Here is a 25,212-nt window from a genome sequence, read left to right on the forward strand (position 1 = left end):
TTAATATCTATTTTAGTTGTCATTGTTGCTATGCTTTTTCTCCTAGTTTGTGTTTGAGGCAAAAGTCAGACTTTTTCTGATAGTTAAAAAAAAAAAGTAGAAACCCCATGAGATGTCTCTTTGTGTAAATTTCTCATTACCTTTAGTAAAAAGCATACTTGGAATTAATAGTAGATGCAGTTTGGATCTTAACTCAATTCCAAGCAGCAGCATTGGATTAGTTGTATTTTTGCAAATATCACAAACCAAAATATTCAAATGAGAAATAGCAGATAAAGAACATGGTATTGAATAATAGGTACAAATCGTTTAAACTGTTATGTAAAATTTGATAAGATGTTTTACATAACTTTGATAAATTGTCAAAGTGTCTTGGAGAAAACAGTTCCAGATGGCAAACATACGCAAGGAATCTAGTCAAACATTTTTTTTGGCAAGAATCTTATGATTTTGTAATCAGCTGGGAGCCAATGAAATACAAAGATGAGTCTAGTTAATAATCTACAATTATTGGCTAAAGAAGTATATTAGGGCTAATTTCCCTGCATTCATCCTACCTTTTTTATCAACCCCACAAGCCTTTGGCACAATGAAGTGGGTAACCTTTATTTTTCTTCTCTTTCTCTTCAGCTCTGCTTATTCCAGGGGTGTGTTTCGTAGAGAAGCAGGTAAGAATTCTGTTTTTCCTTTGTACAACATTTTTTTTTCCTAGTAAAAGTTTCAGTGAGCCCACATGTATTTAAAAAATTAAGTTTTCCTTTAGCTTTTATATCTAGAATGTGATGATTTTTTGTTTTTGTGAATGCTTACGTGGTTATTTAATTAATATAGTTCAAGTATCTTAAGGAGAAACAACATAGTGGGAATTACTTAGTGAATGTAATTTCTTTTCTCGAATGAAGAAACGCCAGGCAGAATGACTTACACTTCATAGAACAGAGAAGAAGATAGGATTCACAACAATCTCCAAGGCCTACCTAATGGATCTTGCTTTATTTAGAATAGAAAAACTCTTGTGTTATTAATAATATAAATAGGATTTGCACTTATATTTACTTTTAGATTGTCTTCTCAGTTGCTGTTCATAAGTACTATGAGAACATTAGATTTTATACAGTTAGAATATAAAGTTATATTTAATGATATTTAAAATAATATTCTTTGTGATTGAATAATTCTTCTTTAAATGCAGAAGATATAGTTCACCATCCTAAGATTTTCTGTAAGAATCAGAACCCAATATCTTGTAATAAATAAATAACCTAAGTCAAATGAAGAGAAATACAGAACATATTATATAATTAATTGTTTGCTTCAATATTTAAACACATGTTGTTTTGTTTCTTCTCCTTTCCCTTAGGCAAAAGTGAGATTATTAAACGATTTAGAGAATTCGGAGAGCAAGAGTTCAAAGGCCTGTAAGTTAAAATATAGAAGAGTCAAATTTAATGTTTCTGATTACATTGGTTATACTCTAAATGTCTTACTTTCTCCTGTCATTAGGGTTCAGATTTCAGAACATTGTTGCCCCATACAATTTTCTGTACTGATGAAAATACTCTGTATGAGTGCTATCTAATGTGGTAGCCACTAGTTACATGCGGCTGTTGAGTACTTTAAAGTGCAATGGAGAAATAAAATGTCAAATTGTATTAAAGTTTAGTTAAATTTCATTTAAGTATGTAAATTTTAATTGATTGAAACTTAAATAGAATATTAATTAAATTTAAATAATCTAAATATATAGTTGCATGTGTCTAATGGCTACTGTATTGAAAAGTTAAAATCTGGAATTCTCATACTACCTAGAAACTCTGGAACAATGGTGGAAAGACTAATACATGGTTCCTTTGGCAGCTCACTTACTAATTTCCCTTTACATACCAAATTGTTCTGAGGTTCCTTGGGAACATTTTAATATATATTTTTTTAATCTAGTAAAAATTACGATCCTACAGCCCAATTAAATGAGGTATGTGTTTTTATTTTCATTTTAAATAATTCAAAGGGTTTATATAAAGCCCAGTCTTGACAATTAAATCTATTTGGTATACAGTTTTCTAGTTTGCCCTATGTGTATGTCTCTACTGACATGAACCCATACACATTTGGACATGGCTGAAATACTATCCTCCCTACTTAGGAAGTCACATGTGCCTGATTAGGTCTCAGACAATACCTCATATGAATAGTCTTTCTGGATAATTATAAGAAAGATATAGAAACATAGATTATAGACACATAAGTGATTTGCTCTCTAGCATAGCAACCTGTTTTATGTTAAAGTTTTATTGTGCTACATGTTTCTGTGTTTTTTGTTTCAGGGTTCTGGTTACCTTTTCTCAGATTCTCCAGAAGACCTCATATGATGACCTTGCAAAATTCACAACTGAAGTGACTGACTTGGCAAAAGCATGTGTTGCTGATGAATTCGGGGTAGATTGTAACAAACCACTTGTAAGTTCTGATTTTGAGGATTCATTGTTTTCCTTTAAATTATTAAGAGTATTTCAAAGGAAAGATTCTTTTAAAACTTTACTATTAAGTGACTGAATTTGTAAGCTATACTCAAAAGTTTCATATGGACTGATAAGTAATATCAGTAATATATTTTTGTTTATTTATTGACTTTATTTTATTGTGATTAGAACACTCGATAGGAGTTCTATCTTCTTAAACATTTATGTGTGAAATGCTTTACTGATGCTTATAGGTACAATATTATGCAGCCAATTGTTACAGTTTATTCATCTTGATTAAGTGAAATTTCATGCCACTTGATTAGTAACTCCCCATTTCCTTCTTTTCCTAGCTCCTGGCAGCCATCTTTTTATTCTTTGATTCTGTGAATTTGACTATTTTAGATACCTCATATTAATGGAGTCATTTGTCTTTGTCTGTCTGTGATTGGTTTATTGCACCTAGCACAGTGTCCTCAAAGATCATCTGCATTAGTGCCAATTGTAGAATTTCCTTCTTTTAAAGGATGAATGGTATTCCCTTGTGTATAGATACTACATTTTCTTTATGCATCCACATTTTTCTTTATCCATTTATTATCCATTGATGGACACTTCAGTTATTCCCATACTTTGACTAAATAATGTAAATTATACCCAACTGAATACAAGAGTCTAATATCTCTTTGAGGTAATAGCATGATTTTTACTTCCAGAAAGCACCAACAGATTTCTATGCTACGGGCAAAATAACAGTTATAGTTATTTATTCATCATTTTAGGGTTATTAATGTTTTTACATAAAACAATAAACAAGGCATTCAATCCTTTTGAAGAACTTGAACATTTGCTATTTCCAAATACATCTTTAAAATAAGAGGCCTATGTTTCTTTCACCACTCAACCTATATATGCCTCTGTAGGGACAAGGTTCATATTGTCATTGGACCCTTTCCTCTTCTTGTTTCTCTCTGGATGCACTTTTCACTGCTGCAGAATAAGTACTTTAACTTCCCCCAATTTTATATTTCTACATATGAATTTTTTAAAGTACATTTAAAAAATAATAAATTCTATCTAGACCAGTGAATTTTTCATATGGTTACAATTACTTATATAATAACAATGAATGAGGAAGAAAAGGATTTATTCAATGAGTGAAATACTTTGAAAGAAATATTTCTAGAATAAAAAAGCTATATATTTTAATGCAGTAACAATGTGTAGTAGATTTATGTTACTCCTCAATTTGTAAATGTATCTACTAAAAAGTTGAGTCTCTCAAAAAGAAGCAGATTAAGTGAGAAAGTATCTGAGTATTTTCTCCCTAAGGTGAATTCACGTGCTGCACTGCAAGCTAGTTTCTCTAGTGACAGATAACAAGCATAGAAAGGTAATGTTCCTGAGAGCCATCAACTCTCTTTTTGCCCTTCAGTTTTATTCATCATAAGTAATATTGTGGCAATTGATTTTTATGACAATTATACATAGTTAAATGAAGGGAATTTAATGGAGGAAGTGAATTTTTATACAATTTCCTTTTTGATAGGTTTAAAATTTTGTATTTCATTAAGATTTTTCATATTTAAATTTATGTTTTACCTCATACATATTCATGGAGTCCTCTGCAATGTTTCGATATATGAAATACCATACATATTTGCAATGTAGATGATTTCTTCACCAAGCTTTAACAGTATGTAAAATTTTTATGCTGGTTTTTGGTAATAAAGAAAATAAAGTCCTGCCCAGAAAAGTGAAGAATGTTCTCTTTCATTTAGGACACTATCTTTGGAGAGGAAGCATGCAAAATTGCCACTCTTCGTGATACCTATGGTGATATGGCTGACTGCTGTGCCAACCAAGACCTTGAGAGATTTCAATGCCTCATAAAGTACAAAGAAGATACTCCTACCATCCCTCCACTTCATCCAATAGATCCTGATGCTTTGTGCATCTCCTTTGATGAAAGTAGCCAGAATGTTTTAGGACAGTAAGTAATCCATGCTTCAAAATTAAAAATTAAGGAGTAAGTCAATACTCTATATAATAAGTGCCATACCACAAACCATTTCCAACATTAAAACTTAGAAGTTTTGTTCTCATGTTGAGTTTTAAAGAAGTAAAACTTCACATCACAAAATTCTGCACAACAAAAAAAATATAACCAAAATTCTTTGATCTTGAAACAGGTATGATCCATATGAAAATTTGAAAGAGACATGTTTTTATATATATATATTAAAATTATATAGTTATTCTCAGGATTGTTGTAATTTTAGTCAGCTATATTAGATCACCCCAAATTTAACCATTTATATGTGATCCATATACATATACATCACAAATTCATCCCTTCCTTTCACTGACTTAAAGAATGGAAAAGACAAGGGCATCATGTGCAAATTGAGCTTCAGTGGTAAATTACATGTCTTTGGGTTTTGGAGGCTCTTGGGAGAATGTTGATTGTAATTATTTTGTAATATTGTGTGGTATGGAAAAATGACTTCTTGTTATCTTCTTTAAAAATTAGCTTTGTATATGAAGTTGCCAGGAGAAATCCTTACTTATGTGGCCAGAAAGTCATGTACTTTGCTGAAAAGTATAAAGGCTTTCTGACAGAATGCTGCAAAGCTGCTGATAAAGGAGAATGCCTGACACAAAAGGTATTTCCCAAAAAGAACCAATTTATAGTGCATTGTCAAATTTTGAACATCTTGTGGATAGATTTAAAAAACCTTATTCTCCTAAACACACTTCCCTACAGGTACAGCCTTACTTTTATGTCTTCCAAAGAAGTTTTATTCTCTTTGAAGGCCTCTCCTATATTTCCTTCCTCTTTCTGAGATTTAGAAGTGCTGATATGATGGAGGGAATCTCTTAGCACATAGTTAAATGTCCTGCCCCTTGTTATGGTGATTCTCTCTATAAGAAAGTATTTGTGAAATTGCACAGCAAGGGCCCACAGTTCCCACAGTTTTGCTTTATTTTTCATGAGACTTTTTGATGGATAGAGAATTCGAAGTAGAGAATATTACTGCAAGAGCTCATTTATTCCTTTCATAAGTATTTTTTGTGTGACTCACTGTGTTCTCTGGGGAGTTTGTTGATGTTGTCAGAGGAGAGACTTCAAATGGATTATGCACAACATTAAGAACTCAGCTAGGTTATATGTTCCTGGGATATTAGCATATACTTTTTCTCTCAGAAGCCTTTTCTCTGGCAATGTGCCCTAGCTGATTTTAACTATCTAGAGGGTTCCACTATGACCAGAATAATGTTACAAAGCAAAACAATTATTTCCCAAAGGGAGTACTTGGGAATTTAGATTGAATGTGGCATAGTTTCATCTGAGTTTTTGAAGTTGTGTTTTGTATAGAAGTTTTCTTTTCTTCATTTTTTTCAAATTGCTTTCTTTCTTTAGACTGAGAATTTGAAGAAGACAATAATGCTTTCTTCTGCCAAAGATAGATTCAAGTGTAGCGTTCTTGAGAAATATGAAGAAAGAGGTTTAAAAGCATGGTAAATATTTTTTAACACAATTTGTATCTTTATAAAAAATGTACAAGTGATAATGGTTCCATTGACAAAAGTATACATTTATGTGTCATTTCTCCCAGTGCTTACAAATACAGTTTGTTGTCATTGTTGTCTAAAAGGTAAAATTTCTTAGAGATGAAAATTAGAACATAAGGAACAACTTGACATTATTTTTGTCTTATTTTTCTAAGTTGTTAAAGAATTAATAAAACTTTATCATTTTTGTCCTAAAAAGAAAGACATGGATTCTATTTGTTTATGAAAACCAGGAATGGGGAGGGGGAAGGCATGAAAAAAATGGACGAACTTTGATTGCACAAAGGAGAGGAAAGGGAGGTAGGGTGCATAGGGGCAGGAAGGTTGGTGGAATGAGATAGATGTCATTACCCTAGGTACATGTATGGCTGCACATGTGGTGTGATGCTACATTGTGTACAATCATAAAAATGTAAAATTGTGCTGCAATTGTGTACATTGAATCAAAATGCATTCTACTGTCATGTATATCTAATTAAAATAAATTAATTAATTAAAAAAGAATTTATAATGTTAAAAAAAGACTAGGAAACATACTCTATGGTGTATTATTTTTATAGAGCTATTGTCAGGGTCTTTTATTTAATTTTATCCTTTCCCACAATGATATGAAAGCATCTACTTCTCTTGTTATGTCCTATAATTAAATTCAGTCACCAACTAAGCCAAATTAGTACTCATAATTTTCACTTAGCTTCAACTCTGCCCTTAATCTCATATTTTTGCTTGGGCCCCTGTTTTTATACTATTAGTTGATTCTGAGAACATCATTTAGTATCTGACTAAGAAAATTATTATCTGCTTCTCCAACCTCTCACTTGTCATCAACAATGAATCTATATACCAGGAGATAAAATTAAAGTAATGGACATTATGCATGCTCTCTAGAAACTGTCAATTGAACTATCTTTGCTTTTCATTCCTACCACCCAAACCACAAAATACAACCAAATTGATAAACAAAATACCCCTAACATGAACCAATGCACATTACACAGGCAATGACTGGTTCTGGGAAAGAAGTCCCTATTTCTGGATTTAGACAACATGGAAATGATTTTTGGAAAGAATGATGACATTAACTTTTTATATCTTGTCATAGAATTTAGAGGCTGTACTGGATCAATTCTTGGTAAAAGTATGCTTAATAAAAACTCCCTCATTATGTAGAAGTATTGAAATTAATTTTCTTGAAGAACTTTAATATTGAATGTGTTTTAATGAAGGAAAAAAGGGTAACTAGAGTTTTATGATACTTCCCAGATTATAAAATGTTTTTACATGCATTATATAATTTAATCTTCAAAATAGTCCTTCAATTTAGCGTGATGTTGTGACACCCGGAAGGCTAGAGTTCAGAGGAGTTAAGTAACTTGCCTAGGTTCCCACTGTTACGAAGATATGAAGTCAGATCAGGAAGAAGATTGGGGCTCCATACCTGATGCCCCTCACACTGTTGCTCCCTTCACAATTCTTCTTTGACTGCTGATTTTATGAATTATCAGCTTTCTTACAATGCATAAGTTTCAGAAAACAAGAAAAAAGAACACCATTTGTTTAAACTCTAGCAGTAAAATAATTAATGAATTGAGAAAAATTTCTATGTGTCTGTCTTGAATTTCCTTGTTATAAATGGCATTTTCATAGGAATTTCACATCAATTATTTACTGATTAGAATATATTGATGGAGGGATTTTTTTTTAGGTTAATATCTCGTCTGAGCCGGAAATTTCCCCAAGCTGAATTTACAGAAATTACCAAGATAGCAACAGATCTTACTAAAATCATCAAGGAATCCTGCAGTGGTGATCTGCTTGAAAGTACACATGACAGGGTAAAGAGCCATTAATTTTTCATTTGTAGCTTACATGCTTAAGTTGGTAGAATAGATAAACTTAGCATACTTAGCATCACTGGGGACAACTGGCAATGGGTGATTTAGTCTTCTGTACTTTCATTTGCTCTGTCTCCCAGTTTTTACTTCTCTGTGGTATTTTCTTGTAAACCCTACTATCCCAATTACTAAATGATCTGAAAAACTCTTTCACCCATTTGTAAACCTCTTTCAGTCATACTATGAGAAGCTAGGCTGAAGGTGAAGGAGGACAGCTGGTTACTGACATATTTGGGGCAGGGGAAGGTTGGGTTGGAGAAGGGCCATTAAGAGACCTTTGGAAATAATGCATTTTCCTCCTCTATTTTTCCCCAAAATGGTCTCTTTCCCCAAATTTGTAGTGTTGTCTCCCTTTCTTCAAAGATTCAAAATAATGAGCATATATCAGAATCCTGAGCTATCATGACACTTCCTGGAAATTTAAGACAGATATTTTATATATATAAGCAAAACTCATTACTGTCATCTTGACTCATTTGTTAAAATCTTACATGCTTTACTTAGTTATTTTGTTTCAAAATGTCTGCATTTATTTTGAGGGAAATATTGAAAAAATAGACTTAAATTTTCATTTTAAAAAATTACCTGCCTCTACAGTGGAAATATAAAATAGATAAATAGCTAAGATTAATTAATTAATTATGATAAACTAATAAATGATAACTGGTTCCTAACTAGTGTATTTTGATCAAGTAGGTGTGTTTTAGTAGCCTAGAGCCTCAGAAGTACTGACAGAGGATATGTGTTCATAGGAGGCACAGTAGTTACGAATGAACAGCCTTGGAATACAGTGAACATGTTCAACAACATCACAAATATCTGAAGAGAAAGTGTAGCTAATTTACATTGAACAATTGATGACCTCCTCACAGGTAACCCTTGCCAATTACATTTGTGAAAATCAAGATAAAATCTCCAAGAAAGTGGGAGAATGTTGTGTTAAGCCCCTGTTGGAAAGATACCACTGCATCATTGACCTGGAAGAGGATGACAAGCTTGCTGACTTACCAGCACTAACAGCTGATTATGCTGAGGATAAGGATGTTTGCAAAAACTATGCTGAGGCAAAAGATATCTTTTTGGGCATGTAAGTTAAATAAGGAATTACATTTTCATAGCGCTTGATTTATCAAGATCATGATTTAGGAATATATGCTAGGCTTTCCTTTGGAGTTACTACAGTTTCGATGTTGCCTGGGATGCTTCTTTGACCCATTGTCTCCCAGTCTTTAAAGGTTGAAACAATTAATTAATTTCAAACATTGTCATTCAGTATATATTCATAGTAAAAACTCAATGTTCCTTAATCCTTAGGGACATTTCTAGAAATATTTGCATGTATATTAATTATGTACATAACATTTACTTGTTCAGTCATTCATGAATAGGGTACTTCTTAAATATCTAAAATATATATGAACATATATATTGCCTATTAATCATCTTAACCTATCTATCTATATGTGCATCTTTGTGTTGACAGGAAACATAAAACAAAGTATAGAATTTGACATTAAGTGTTTCATACTTGAATGAAAAGGCTAAAAATTCAGGGGTATGGCAAGGCAGTTAAATAAAAATGATGATATATGATCAATAAGAATGATGACAAGTTTTACAATTTTATTGTTAGATTGCAATAGCTTCCTTTCCACTAAATAATATCATAAAAATTCCAATAATTTAAAATGGAAAAAGAAAATTTTAAGAACATATCTGTCTAGTACAATACTTTTGAGATATAATCCAAATCAAACTACATATGCATAAAAAGTGGCAGATATGATTCATGAAATATTTAAGATATCAGTATATGTTTTAGACACATTGTGTCATGTATATCTCATAACCCAATATATGAGCTGAATATTATTATCATTCGCAATATACAGAGGAGGAAACTAAGGCTTTTTAGTTTTAATAAGTTGCCAAATGTAAGAGAGTACAATAATTGGCAGAACCAGAAATTGAGCTCAAGAAGGAACCCAAGTCTTTTGCCACTAAGCTTCACTGCATGGGGTTTAGTGGAATTCAGACCTTGGGAATATGAGTTACACTTGGAGTTAGTTATGTACACATTCTTGCTCATTGGTTCAACTAAATCTATGTTCCTCTTACTTAGGTTTTTGTATGAATATTCAAGAAGGCACCCTGAGTATGGTTCCCTCTTGCTGCTGAGAATTGCCAAGGCATATGAAGCCAAACTGGAGAAGTGCTGTGCTGAAGCTGATCCTCCTGCATGCTATGGCAAAGTGGTAGGTGTCCTGCAGGGAAAGAAGAATACAGCTCTTTGCTGATTCCAATAATGAGAAAGAAAAACAATGCAAGACTGAAATGATACACAGTACAATTTTTAGATCTTTTCTTGAGATGGATTCAGTTCTGTGCTCTTAAACATTTTAGGAAAATAGCCTTAAGGAGAATGCTTAATAAATTTTAGAACAGTTGGTCTAGAAAAGAAAGATATGAAGACATTAATCTCTAATTTCACAAAATCTTGGCCATCATTTCTTTGTTTTCAATATTCCTGAGAACCAAATAAGGTCAGGTAAATTTAAATGTCAATTAAAAGAGATTTAACTTAGATATCAAGAAAGTTAAGCTGACCCAAGTTTATATCAAGTATTAGAGGTAATATCTTAAAGGAGGTTATGAAACTTATTTCTTTAGATTATTTTAAAATCTTTTTGAGAAGGTTTAGGAAATGTTTTACAAGATGGTAAGTTAGAATACACCTGTTCTGGAGGATTTTAGGGTGCCTACTAGTATATGTTAAAGGTTTCCAAACTGTTATAGAATTCTTTCCTCTACCAAGAAGCTGCTGTATGCCACGCACCGTCCTGCAACTGATGCTAAGAGCAACATTCCTCAGAACTGAGGATCCAACTGGAGAGATGGCCTAATAATAATAATAGTAATAATAATACTCAGAACCAACATTTATTGACCTTTTACTATGGACTAGGTGCTATTTTAATTTCATTAGCTTAGTTGATTCCCAGAGCAATTCTGGGTGGTGAGCACTATTTTTACCTCTATTGTGAAGATGAGGATTCTGAATCTCAGAACTGGTAAGTAAAGCTGCACCTCTGGAAAAAGAGTCAGGTGGCTTGGCTCCAAAGCCAGCCACTGAACTCCAGAGACTGAAGATTCTTAACTACATTCACTATACAGTCTTGTTAAATAAGAGAAACAATTTGATGTGATGTGACAGATGTGGCACTGAACATCTACTCATGTGGTTTTGGGAAGAAAGAAGGAAGGGGTAAAAAGTGACCGGTAGCTGGTCCTCAGAAGGATATATAAATGGAGTCTTTTATGTTCCAGTTTGAGGAATTTGAGCCTCTTGTGACTGAGCCTCAGAATGCAGTCAAGCAAAACTGTGATCTCTATGAGCAGCTTGGGGAATATAAATTCCAAAATGTGTAAGTAGTTTTGTTTATTCACTGACTTTTTTCCTTGACCAATTTGCTATTATTTAATACTTCATATATAGGCTGCCTAGCATATGACTTTTAATAGCAAAGATACACATGTATTTCTAAACTTTCTTTATCAAGAAAGTCTGGAGAGTAGATAAAATATAGTTGATGGGATGCAGAGGCCTCTATTTATGTACAGTTTTAAAAAATAGTCTCTTGAGACTGGGAGTATGTAGGCTGGGAGGGTTAGTGACAAATATTGGCTCATCAATAATTTATGTGAGTAAATTAACCCTAGCATCATTTTATAGAGCAGGAAGTAGTAGGCCTTGAATAGCAGTAGTTCAAGAAGTAATATAAGAGCTGAACACAAAAACATGACAATATGGACTTAGCTAATATGGGAAATTGCATTCCTATTGGTCCATTGGTGGGAAGAGTGGATGTTCAGAAGATACTCTGGACTTTGATGGTCATGACCTTGTTTTCCTGTGGAATTTCCTTCCCAGAAGAGATAGAGACAAAAGTTCATGCTGAAGTAAGGTCTCCATTTAATAGGCCCTTATGTATGGTGGAAAAGGCAAGAAAGAAGAAAGGGACACATGGTTCAGTAGGAATTTATTGTGCAGTTTATATACATCGTTAGCACTCTTGTAACTATAGCTCAGGGCTAACAATAGCGAATAATATATAGATTCTTTCATCAAGTAGATTACAGTCTTACATTGACTTTACGTGGTGATTGGGATTCTTTATAAGTGATTCTTACATACTGGATAACATGCCTTGTTCATTGCCTGTATTATCACTTTCAATTTAATCCTTGCACCATTCTTACTGAGGCAGGGATATTTCCTCCCATTTTTCACCTACCTCTTTCAAATTTATCATAGTCCTGGTTTATGCTACATTCTCAAAAGAATTTAATGAACGAACCAAAGATGCAATAATAAGTATACTAATGCCACTGGATTGTAATAAGGTAGCTAACCTTCCTGAGATTATATGGTGCAGGTGATATTCAAAGCCATGTTTAATGATTGGACAAGACTGAGTCTTTTTCTGACACTAAGCCATCATTCTGAAGATGAAGATAATTTTTGGTAGCAGGTACTGGGGATAAACATAATTCTATGAATGGCAAACAAGAGCATATTAGTTGATTTTAACTTTGTTTGAATTTTCTCTGCTTAATATACTGTATTAGAAAAAGACAGTTTATTATTTGGCTAAACACACATGGACTTTTTATTTTTATTTATTTTTTCTCAACAGCCTTGTAATTCATCATACTCAGAAAGCACCCCAGATGTCAACTCCAACTCTTGTGGAGGCTTCAAGAAACTTAGGAAAAGTGGCCACCCATTGTTGTAAGCTTTCTGAATCACACAGACTACCCTGTGTTGAAGACTATGTGAGTCTTTTAAAATATAATAATTTTAATACTGAATTGTCATCTTATTAAATTGACAAAGCTAACTTTTAGAGGCAGGAGTGGACTAATGTGTGTACATGACTAGCAGGGGTATACCTGTGTCTATGTATTTTTGTGTGTGGGCAGAACTTGGTCACCTATATTTTCTTGACTACCAAAGTTAGAATTTAGATAAGATCTCAAAGTTATAGCCTGTTTTTAAAAAGGATCCATGAATATTCAGTGTCTGGAATTTCCTAAATATTTACATTTTGGGGTTCTCTCTTTCATGTGCCAATAGAAGACTACTTCTTTCTCAATCTAACACATATGTTAGGGCATATCACCTTCAATTATTTTTTTTTAAAGAGAGAGTGAGAGAGGAGAGAGAGAGAGAATTTTTAATATTTATTTTTTAGTTCTCGGCGGACACAACATCTTTGTTGGTATGCGGTGCTGAGGATCGAACCCGGGCCGCACGCATGCCAGGCGAGGGCGCTACCGCTTGAGCCACATCCCCAGCCCTTCAATTATTTTTGTGAATAATCTCGAGTATTAAGAATATTGAGACATCTAGATTTACTTTTAAAAGAGCCAATGTTAAAAAGTCCCTTGAGTTCAGTTCCAAAGATAGTCTTTTGCTGCCTCAGTCAAGTTTGGATTCATTGTTACCAGTTTAATATGTCACAACTTTGGGTGCGTGGGAAAAAGAGTGTTCGTGGACTTTTTGCCTCTTTTGAACTTATGCTCTCCTTCCTGTTCTTCAGCTGACTGCAATCCTGAACTCAGTGTGTGTGATGCATGAGAAGAATCCAGTGAGTGAGAGAATCACCAAATGCTGCTCTGAGTCCTTTGTGAACAAGAGAGTATGCTTTTCTGCTCTATCAGTTGATGACACATATGTTCCCAAAGAATTCCATGCTGATACATTCACCTTCCATGCAGACATATGCACACTTCCAGAGACTGAGCAACAAATCAAGAAACAAACGTGAGCAGTATTTCATTATCACATGTTTGTAGTTTTGATAAAGAAAACTGTTAATTCAAAGGAGTAAACCCTCTCATGTACTGATTATATTCCTTAGAGGAAAGTACTTAAGTATTGGCCTTATTAAGTTGATAAAATTGTCAAGAATAAAATGAATGGCTTTTTTTTCCCTTGGAGGGCAAAAACTATTCGTAGTGATATTGTGGATGAACACCCCAGTAGAATAAGATCATAGGCTAGGTCGAGTAGAAATGGCTTAACATTTAACTGATGAATTTGTGGCTAGAAAAAAACTAGTTGTAGAAATCATAGGGGGATTTATTTCTAGGCATGAATGGTACTTTAAGTTTGTTCTAGAGTGACCCCACAGGTGAGAGAAACCCCTGTGATGTGACGTTTGAGAATGACAATTGAATAGAAAACATCTAGAAATGTGAGTTTTGAGGCTTAACTTCTCAATGCTGTCAGAAAGGACAAGAATAGCATGAACTTTAGCAAAAGAAAGTTGCTGTCATCTCTGGTCACCCATAGTCAAGATAGAGACTTAAAACTAATATTATAAAACCTATTATTCCCACATAACACATTGGGGCACTGTTGTCCTTTTATTTGTCAATGAAAGGGAAACACCACCTTCCACTTGTTTGGAAGTCTTAACTCCTGTAACCTCCCCTTAATTAAATTTGAATAGGGCAAAAGTGACAGACCAACTTTAAAGATTCTTAAAGAAGAAGATTTTTCAATGAAGTTCAAGGTCATTAAAAATTTAGAAGTCATTTTAAACCCTTCAAGAGCTATAAAGTCAATGAAGCATAGCTCGTAAAATCTGAACAATATCTGAATGCCATGACATACGTTTTCTGGCAATCTACTGAAACTCTGTAAAACACTGAGTGATTTGCATTGATTATCTTATTTGATCCTCTCACCTATTCTAGTGAAGTGGATTTATTAATGTTACATGAGGTTAGAATGGCATACATGACCTCAAACCCAGAGCTGCCTGGCTCCAAGATTTAATACTTTTTCTTTCTTTTTTTTTGGGGGGGGGTATGGTAAGTGCCTCCCCCAAGTTGGTGAGGCTGGCTTTGATTTTGTGATCCTCCTGCCTCAACCTCCTGAGCTGCTGGGATTACAGGTGTGCGCCACAGTGCCCTGCAAGGTTTATAATGTTAAGTGCCATTCTTATATCCTTCATATTTCTTATATTCTTAAGTTTTTCTTGCTGTGTCTTTCATTTTCTGTTCAAATGCAGAGCACTTGCTGAACTGGTGAAACACAAGCCCACGGCAACAATGGATCAACTGAAAACCGTGATGGGGGATTTCGTAGCTTTTCTAGACAAGTGCTGCAAGGCTGACGACAAGGATGCCTGCTTCTCTGAGGAGGTGCTGGAGCTGCTTTCATTTTAATATTTCCAACTTTCATTTTTGTGCATTTGGTCAGGTCAGAGGTCAGGGACTTAGGTTTTGAAAGATGCATGGAGCAGAGATCTTATTCTATGAACAATTGTCTTACAAAATAAGTTTAGTAGTTCTTGGTTTTATCTCCTGCTACACCGTGGCATACTATTAAATTTTTGTAATGTCTCTTCTGTTCCAAATTTGTGATCATTATGAATAGATAGACATATTTATAAGGCCTAAAATGTTTTGGTCAGTAAAGTAAAGCATTAATCTAAACATTTTCCCCCAAATTGCTGTCTTCTCATTTGGCTGAATTTTACAAGTTAGTTCAGGTGGGAATAGACTTTTAAATATATAAATCATTTAATAGTCATCCCTGTACCCTGACTATCTATCTATCTATCTATCTAGATAGATAGATCTTTATTTTCTTGGGGAGAGTGATTGTTGGTGAACTTCCTTGTAGAGATCCTGGTAATTTAATGTGAATTAAAGGGGGTGATGCAGGTACAATCACTGTATATCACCTATTTTTTGTATAACCTGCTAATTTTTATATTCTATGGTAATGCTAATATTTTCCCAATGTCTGTCATTTCTTTGTATTCAGGGTCCCAAATTTGTTGCTGCAAGTCAAGCGGCCTTAGCATAAAAACATCACAATCACAAGGATCTCAGGTAACTATATACTTTGTATTTTTAAAAAAGTAATTATAATTGTTATTATTTTAAAAAAGCAAAGATGACTGAACATTTGTCAACAGTCATATAGATAAGTACCAACCACTACTTTTAGCTCTTTGTATATATTAACTTATATAATTATTTAAAAAATATCTGAGTTGGGTACTCTTATTATTCTCATTTTGTAGATGAATAAATGGTCACATAAAGGCATGGGTTATATAATATATTTACCTAAGGGGCAACCAAGCTAGTAAGAGTTGGAATCATATTTCAAAATTCCAGCAGGAATTGAGTTAACCATTGTTCTCTTCTGACATATGTGAACTGTGTGCAGAGTCCTCTCAGTGATGCCTCACCAGCAGAGACTCTAGTGTTAGAACCATATGAAAGAACATTTTGCAGATTAAAAACAGTTGAATATCAATGGTTTCACATGGTTCAACCTAATAATTTAATAAGCAATCTATCTTACATTAACTTCCAGTGTAGAATGATTATCACCCTCCTAAATTTTTAACGTGTCAACATGCTGATATAATAGAATTTAATATAATAGAATTTTTTCTTCTTATGACAAAAGGTCCACTTTAAAACATGGACATTTGAGCATAAACATGTTTGACTATTTTTTGGAACAGAATTTAAAAAATAGAACAGCAATGAAATAAAGTATTGGTAAAACCAGGTTATTTGACCGTATAATACTACTTGTGCATCCAAACAAAGAATAGCCATTTTGTATCTCCAAAAATTTGGTCATTCCCAAATGTGATATGTTTCAGTCCTAAGTGGAAAAAATTTCTTCCTAGGGTTCCAAATTTGAGCTATTTGAGATATTTTTTTGTTTAGGTATGACTTAGGTAAGAGTAGGTGGTAGATAGCCCTGAGGAGTGGTGATAGAGGCCTCTGACTTGAGTCTGGCAGAACCATTGAAGAAGAGGGCACTTCACAGCATGTTGGTGTGTCCTGTGCCCTTGCCCAGCAGAAGGGAAACCCAGCTAAGCTTTGGAAGGTTTAAATTGTTTCTGCTGATGGAAATTTCAGAAAGAAAATCAAAGCAATTTAGCATTAGTTGTAACAGATTGGAAAAATATATGACGTTTTACAAACTGCTCTTCTATTTTTCTCCTTTTGTTTTTCAGCCTGTCCAGAGAAGAAGAGAAAGAGACTAAGACTTTATCCATCTGTTTGTCTTTTCTGTTGGTGTAAAATCAACACTCTAAGAAACACAACTTTTTTCAAATGTTTGACCTCTTTGCTTTATGTTGTAATTAATAAAAAATGAAAAGAATCTAATATTGTGGTCCAGGACTGTTATTTTCCAAAAGTGTGTTTCCATACATGAAAATTCTGTGGATCTGTGAAAGTTTCAATTGTCTGTCTCTCACCCCACTTCAGCAGAGGACTTCTAGTTCCTCAGAGGCTACTTCATGAAAAGAAAACTTAATTCTCATCTGAGTTATGGGTTATAAACATTCAAAATAGCCTTTTAACATCATGAAAGAATAACACCTGTGGCAGGGATAGGGCATTTACAGTCTGGCTCCTCCTCACTACTGGGACTCTCTGAGAACTAGTGAGAGACAAAAGAGAGGTGACATTTAAGGTGACTAATTAAAATTTAGATTTAAAATTCTCCAAGTCATTCTTGGAGAAATTTAATGACAGTTTAGGATGACAATACATGAAATGTGTTAGAAATTTGTAGAAGCATTAATGGAAGAGAGGGTTGGGTGATCTGGAGGAACTTATATCCAGTATTGGTTAAAATGTGTTGAACTGATGAAGTACAAGCATCTTTAAAGTTTCTTGTAGGGGCTGGGGATGTGGCTCAAGCGGTAGCGCGCTCGCCTGGCATGTGTGCGGCCCGGGTTCGATCCTCAGCACCACATACCAACAAAGATGTTGTGTCCGCCGAGAACTAAAAAATAAAAAAAAAATATTAAAAATTCTCTCTATCTCTCTCTCTACTCTCTCTTTAAAAAAAAAAAAGTTTCTTGTAAAGAAGTTAAGGTGTTGTACTCAACACTAAGCCTCTTTTCCCTGTTCCTGGAGGTAATTACTTATACCACACTTTTGTCTAGGAGTTTACATAGTCATTTATAGTCATAATAGTTTGTATTTTTTTTTTAATTTTTACAGGCTTGGTTTCATTCTGTGCTTACTATTTCACAACTCATTCTTAACAAATAGTGCTCTATAGTTTCATTTTAAGTCTGATGCTTGCTCAAGTTGAAAAAAAAAGTCCCTTCTCTTCCTGTTATGTTCTGCACACCCACCATTACATCCCTCATCCCTATGTAACCCCTACTTGGCCTCAGCTCAAATGAATCAAGCACTTAACATATTTGTTGCAATCTCTCCAAAGCAGGAGAGAGCCCAAGGGGACAATAAAGTGTGGGATCTCTGGACGATTTATATTTTTAATATTTCCATCCACTCATTGCAATGATTCCAGATGCTTGGCATCAAAGATGAGGCCACAAACATAAAGTTCATCTCAGTTTCCAAGAAGGGTTTTAGAAAAAGTATAATTTGGGCATAGGTTGCTATGTACAGAGTTACTGCCTTGAAAGACTGAGCAGGACGCGAAAAGACCTAAGACGTCCTCCCTTTTCTTTTGAAACAAAAGCATATTTCTGTTCTTCCTCTGAGGTTTAACTGTGGTGATAGGCTGTGAATGCTGCATTATTTTGATAGTTAACCTAAGTTTATTTTTAAATCATCCTCAGAGGTCAGTCCAAATACTGAATCTTCTGGTACCAGATTAGTGTCTTTGAGTGGAGCAAGGAATCCAGAAATTCATGAGGAACTCAGCAGGACTTGATGAAAAATGTTTCTTTCAAGTTTTTCATTGCTTATGTGAAGAAAGTGCCTCAGCTGACCTTGGCTGAGCTGATGGCCTTCATCAGAAAAATGGCCTCTATGGCAGCCACGTGTTGCCAACTCAGCCAGGACAAGCAACTGGCTTGTGGTGAGGGAGCAATGAGTGTTTTCTTTAGTTTTTATCTGTTTTCTGCTGCTTGACTTGAAGTGGCCTTCTAATTCTCATGTAGAGGAAATGGGAGACGGCTTTAGCAAGCTCCTTCAGTGAGGTGCAGTTGGAGGCAGCGTGAGAACCCAGCTCCAAATGGTTGGCCTGTGGCTAGGACTCCAGTCCTTCTAGAAGGTCTGGTGGAAATGCAGCCAGGCTATGGCACAATGTCTGGGCAAGCTTTCTGTACAGGAAAGATGGAATACTAACCTCATATTTCCTCTTTTTGCTCATCAAATACTTACTTTAATATTGCAAAAGAAAGAAAAAGCTGTACCCTCAATAGACTAAATTTGTCATGTGACTTGAGCCATTCTTATATTTTTGCCTTTTGTAGAACAATCTTATCATTATGATATCAGGGCAATTTGTTCCTTTTTAACGGATATAAAGTATAGAACAGTGTAAATAAATCTCATCTTGTAAAGAGTAAAATGACTTTCCATTTACTAACAGCAATACTATTTACTTTCTCATCACTCATGTCATACAAATAATTATAGATTGAAGTGCTTAAAATTATTTTCTCCTTAACGTCAGAATTGTGAACAAAATCATATATCAAGTTTTATCTTGCTCTTCTTTTTGATCATGGGGAATTATTTGTTAATTGGTTTTCATGTCACCAAAGGTTAGGAGCAAAAGGAGAGTTTCCTGTGATTGTTACCTTAATCAATGATTGGATTCTTCACTGAGAAGCTGTAGGGATGCCAGGTGGTGTAATGATTAAGGAGTGGAGGTTGTGGGGCTGTCTTCCTGTATGTTCAGCCCATTTCACCACTTATTAGTTATGCTACACTGGAGAAAATATGTATGTCACTAAGCTTCAGCTTTTTCATCTGACATTTGAGAATAAAAATTGTACCACCTTTTTAGGACAGCTTTCTTAAACTAGGTAATCTCAGTAACTCATATAGCATTAAGCTGAAATGTAGTATACACACAAAGCATGTTAACACTTATTGAAAGTTTTTTCCTATGCATTTAAGAAGAAAGCAGAAGGATTCCACATTAGGAAAGCCTTCATGGCACATGAATATTGACCCTATTTCTTTTGTGTTAGCTGTGTGTATGTGTGGATATATAGATGTAAGAGAGCTCAGTTTGCACAATTCTTATCTTCAGAAAGTGATCCATTGTATCTTGAAAGTAAGGCTCAACTAGACATACACAGGAAACAACCATGTGCTGATTTTCATGAATCAGGGAAAAGATATTTTTTTCTCCCTTTAGAATTAGGTATTTGGAAGGGTTTCAATAGCTGGTATCAAATAGCTGAAGGACTGTCTTCAACATCAATAAGGTAACATCTGTCACTAAAAGGTAAGATTTATCCCTCCAAAATGGGTAAACACTGAATTTATGATATGGCAACACATGATCCTTCACACATAGCAAAATTTCCTTCAATATTAATTGTAAGTTGCTGGACATTAAAAATAATTACAAGTGTCTGTTCAGGTCCTTGGCTCATTTGTCGATTGGGTTATTTGTTATTTTATTGTTTAACCTTTTGAGTTCTTTGTATATCCTAGAGATTAGTGCTCTATCTGAAGTGTGAGGGGTAAAAATTTGTTCCCAGGATGTAGGCTCCCTATTTACCTCACTTATTATTTCTCTTGCTGAGAAAAAACTTTTTAGTTTGAATACATCCCATTTGTTGATTCTTAATTTTAACTCTTGTGCTATAGGTGCCCTATTAAGGAATTTGGAACCCAACCCCACGAGATGGAGATTAGGGCCAACTTTTTTTCTATTAGACACAGAGTCGCTGGTTTGATTCCTAGATCCTTGATCCATTTTGAGTTAACTTTTGTGCATGATGAGAGAAAGGGATTTAGTTTCATTTTGTTGTATATGGATTTCCAGTTATCCCAGTACCATTTGTTGCTATCCGTTCTCCATTGCATGCTTTTAGCATCTTTGTCTAATATAAGTTAATTGTAATTTTGTGGATTGGTCTCTGTGTCCTCTATTCTGTAGCATCGACCATCGATTGTAACCCAATCGACAAATGGGCCAAGGACCTGAACAGACACTTCTTAGAAGAGGATATACAATCAATTAACAAATACACGAAAAAATGCTCACCATCGCTAGCAATCAGAGAAATGCAAATTAAAACCACTCTAAGATACCATGTCACTCCAGTAAGAATGGCAGCCATTAAGAAGTCAAACAATAACAAGTGCTGGCGAGGATGTGGGGGGGAAAAGGTACACTCATACATTGCTGGTGGGGCTGCAAATTGGTGCAGCCAATTTGGAGGGCAGTATGGAGATTCCTTGGAAAGCTGGGAATGGAACCACCATTTGACCCAGCTATTCCCCTTCTTGGACTATACCCAAAAGACCTTAAAAGAGCATATTACAGGGACACAGCTACATCAATGTTCATAGCAGCACAATTCACAATAGCTAAACTGTGGAACCAACCTAGATGCCCTTCAATAGATGAATGGATAAAAAAATGTGACATTTATACACAATAGAATATTACTTAGCACTAAAAACTAACAAGATCAGGGCATTTGCAGGGAAATGGATGGCATTAGAGCAGATTATGCTAAGTGAAGTTAGTAAATCCCTAAAAAACAAATGCTGAATGTCTTCTCTGATATGAGGGAGGTGACTCAAAACAGAGTAGGGAGGAAGAGCATGAGAAGAAGACTACCACTAAACAGGGAAGAGAGGTGGAAGGGAATGGGAGGGAGAAGGGGAATTGCGTGGAAGATGGAAGGAGACCCTCATCGTTATACAAAATACATATATGATGGTGTGAGGGAAAAAGAAAAAAAGAGAGAGAGAGAGGAAGAAATGTGTCACAGTAGATTGGGTAAAGAGAGGTGAGGGGAGGGGAGGGGAGTGGAGGGGGGGATAGGGAGGGCAGCAGAATACAACAGACACTAGTATTGCTGTATGTATATACGTGGCTGTGTAACCAATGTGATCCTGCAATCTGTACACATGGAAAAATGAGAATTCATAGCCCATTTGAACCAAATGTATGATATGTCAAGATCATTGTATTGTCTCAAGCAACTAATAAAAAATAAAAATTAAAAAAAAGAAAAGAAGGAAAAAAATAAAAATCTTGTAAAAATAAATAAATAAATAAAAATAATTACAAGAGTTTTTTAAAAATCTGAACCAACTTTGTGACTAATGTCCCATCTCCTTGCTTTCTTCTTTCTCCTTCTAATCAGGGTGACCTTATTATTGGGCAGTTGTATATCAGGCAGGAAGTGACTCCTGTGAACTCTGGTGTTGGCCAGTGCTGCAATTCTTCATATGCCAACATAGGCCATGTCTCTGTTTTAATTATTGTTTGAGTGCATTTTGGGGCTAAGGAAAAATTAACAATCTATTTAGGGAGATTAAAGCCTATCTTTGCAGTGAGTGTAGTTACTTCTGTTGCATGCACTTGAGGCACATAATTGAGTCTGTTTTTACAGTATGTTTTATAGAGAATAATCATATTTGATTCAACCTGCTGTTGGTCAGATTTGCAGTTCTTCATAGGCCACATTTCAGCAGCTTGGTGATATTTGAGATCTATGTTCCTCCATCATTCTCTGCTGATAAATTCATCTTCCATCTTACTTTCCCACCTCAGGGTATAGCACTGCAAGCAATGAAACAAGAATAAGAAATTGTCTTTTGCTAGTATGGAGGAGACCGACAATACCAAGTAGCAGTTGAAAGTTGTATCTTGCATACATACGTACAACTCTTGGGCTGAGTAGTACAACATATTATCCCCCAAACACTTATTCTTTCAAAATAGTTCTGTTCTCATAGACTCATTGGAAATTTAGTCTGGAAAATTCACTAGGGCAGACAATCTCCTGTTTAGAAAAATTGTCTCTGTTTTAATGCATTTTGGGGCTAAGGGAAAAGGAACAATCTATTTAGGGAGATTAAAGTGTATCTTTGCAGTGAGTGTAGTTACTTCTATTGCAAGCAGAGGAGGACACTTAATTGAGTCTGTTTTTACAGTATGCTTTATAGAGAATAATCATATTTGATTCAATCTTGTGGCATGGGTGTTTAGAAATGAAGTACACATTGCATTAATTGTAGGAGCCATTCTGCAATGATGACGGTAATGCAAGATAGTGGAACTTAGGTTCTCCAAACACCCATGCATGTTAAAACTCACTTGCTTTGTAGACTCTTCCTTCATTGGAAAACCTGTTCTTCCCCTTTTTCTCCATCACAGCCTGAGGCATGTTTTAAGGCTCTTGCCTGCTCTCCTACTTGCCCCAGGCAACATAATTCCTGCTGAGGGGCCTGACTTTCCTGTGGGGGCACTTGAGCAGTTCCCTGAAACTGCTTTGGGAGAAACACCTCCCAAAGCAGTTTCAGGGAACTTTTGTCTGCTTTATTGTGCAGCAAAAACAGCTTTTATAGTGGGTGTATGCCAATTTACATATAACAGTCATGATAGGCCAGAAGTGATACACAACATATCATATTTCAGGAGTCCAGACACCAGGAGTTCAGAACCTGCCACACAGGCTGACCTTGTACTAACAGGGGAATAAGTTGATGTCAAAGAAGCAAGGACATTGAGCTTGCCAATGTTCTGACAGCACTTTGTCCTAATACATAGCGTTCTATGTTAGGACTTCCCTGCTGAACAGTGAGCAAGATAAGCATTCCTCCATGAGAGTCCAGAATCAGGCCCATCAACAAATTCCAGTGGGAAAGCATTGCTAAATGAGTAGTACAGGGGTAATTGGTGCTACCAGTGCTAAGTAAAGGTGTGATCATGGTGGGTGGCAGGGTCTGGAAATCTGGGCCTTTGAGTATGGATAAGACACACTTTAGAGGAGAGAACAGCAAAGGATAATCTAGGCAAGTAAGAAAAAGACCACACTTCATTCACTACATAGAAATATAACAGAATTATAAAATAGTGTTTGATCTATATTCTACAAAAGTCCAGACCAGTGGAAAGTTGGCATGGGACCAGCCTCAGTCTTTCTGATGAGAGCGCTTTAGACAGGTGTGTGCGCTAAGACTGGAGAAGGTTTGATGGACTGGTGGTTTGGGCTGAGGGTAACTAGAGCTTTGGCAATTCTCTAGGAGGAAGCTGTAGAAGAACCAGTGTATAACAGACTTCTCTCTTATTTTGTGTTGTCTAAAACCATAGGTTTCTCATTAATCTTGTGAAGCAAAAGCCACAAATAACAGAGGAACAGCTTGAGGCTGTCATTGCAGATTTCTCTGGCCTTTTGGAGACATGCTGCCAGGGCCAGGAGCAGGAAGCCTGCTTTGCACAAGAGGTGCGCACAGCTCATTTTCACATGCAAACCTTGGTGTGGAGTATTCTGTGGTGAAAAAGGGAAAACGATAATCTATCGATGGATAATTCTAAAATAATGATTTTAAAATAATTTAAATTTCATATAGAAATAGACTGAAGAATTTCATGGGTTTTTTAAAATAATTACCTTTTCCCCACTAAAATATTAGGAAGAATTCTAATTTTATATGGCAAAATGGCGATTTTGATTTATTTCCTAGTAAACTAGTAAGTGACTCTCTAAGTAATTGATGATAATTTAAATGGTTTTTTGGCCTAAAATTTATCAATATTGTTAAAGGGATTAAAAAGATTTAACAAATTAATTGCGCAAACAGGATATTGAGAGAATTTAAAAAGTGTTTTGAACTCATTAAGGAGCATGCCTTTGTATACCAACAGAGAAGTCACTAAGAATTGTCTTTAACCAATTGCTTAGTAATTTTAGCTGAATTTGTAGTTGACAACACATTTTTTTCCCTCTCTGGCTTCTACTGTCCCAGTTTGTTGACCTTAGAGTTTAACTCCTTAATTTCTCAATTGACTAATATACAAACATGTGAATTCACTCCAGATTCTACAGAGTGACCTGTAGGACTGGCATGGTCATCCATTCCTTTTTCTGATTGTTTTTATTTGTTATTAATTTTCAGGGTCCAAAACTGATTTCAAAAACTCATGCTGCTTTGGGAGTTTAAATTCCTTCAGGTAACAATGAATCCAGATGAGGCTAAATATAATGTTGATTCTACCCAAATATCCACCCATAGTGAGAGAGATGTTAGGAAATACCTTAAAAATAAATGTGATTTAATTTTAGAAGCTTACTTTAAAAAATACACTGGGACAAAATTATGCCAAAAATGTTAAATTAGTGATTCAGCTAATACAAAAAAAATTAGTTTACTTCAAAGCCTTCAGAGAATGCCATCTGAAGGTTTCCTCATGTGCTGTTCCCGCCTGACATAAGGTAATAGAGCCCGTTGCCTTCTACACCTGTTCATTTAATTAGTACTTA

At 35.0% G+C, this 25,212-nt stretch overlaps 1 protein-coding gene, 1 long non-coding RNA gene and 1 pseudogene across 2 annotated transcripts; 2 read left to right on the forward strand and 1 right to left on the reverse strand.

Moving 5' to 3' along the window:
- Positions 1-24,892, forward strand: part of LOC101955513 (afamin-like) — a 59,032-nt pseudogene extending 34,140 nt beyond the window's left edge.
- LOC101970734 (albumin-like) lies at positions 513-17,146 on the forward strand. The gene is made up of 15 exons (XM_078021402.1): positions 513-668; positions 1,361-1,418; positions 2,325-2,457; positions 4,241-4,452; positions 4,993-5,125; positions 5,884-5,981; positions 7,741-7,870; positions 8,803-9,017; positions 10,053-10,185; positions 11,258-11,355; positions 12,628-12,766; positions 13,534-13,757; positions 15,013-15,145; positions 15,774-15,841; positions 16,993-17,146. The coding sequence occupies exons 1-14, from the start codon at positions 590-592 to the stop codon at positions 15,813-15,815; spliced, it is 1,827 nt and encodes a 608-aa protein (XP_077877528.1). The 5' UTR covers positions 513-589; the 3' UTR covers positions 15,816-15,841; positions 16,993-17,146.
- Positions 17,061-23,243, reverse strand: LOC144366713 (uncharacterized). The gene is made up of 3 exons (XR_013425817.1): positions 23,046-23,243; positions 22,374-22,508; positions 17,061-17,771 (listed from the first exon to the last, which is right to left on the reverse strand). It is a non-coding gene; the product is annotated as an uncharacterized LOC144366713 (long non-coding RNA).
- Positions 24,893-25,212: the final 320 nt, after the last annotated feature.

Source organism: Ictidomys tridecemlineatus, chromosome 9, assembly GCF_052094955.1.
Source record: "Ictidomys tridecemlineatus isolate mIctTri1 chromosome 9, mIctTri1.hap1, whole genome shotgun sequence".
In the NCBI taxonomy this organism is placed as follows: Eukaryota; Metazoa; Chordata; class Mammalia; order Rodentia; family Sciuridae; genus Ictidomys; species Ictidomys tridecemlineatus.

Coding starts and splice junctions, on each gene's coding strand:
- LOC101970734 (XM_078021402.1), top strand. CDS start 590: ATGAAGTGGGTAACCTTTATTTTTCTTCTCTTTCTCTTCAGCTCTGCT. Junction 669..1,360: donor TGTGTTTCGTAGAGAAGCAG/GTAAGAATTCTG, acceptor CCTTTCCCTTAG/GCAAAAGTGAGATTATTAAA. Junction 7,871..8,802: donor TTGAAAGTACACATGACAGG/GTAAAGAGCCAT, acceptor ACCTCCTCACAG/GTAACCCTTGCCAATTACAT.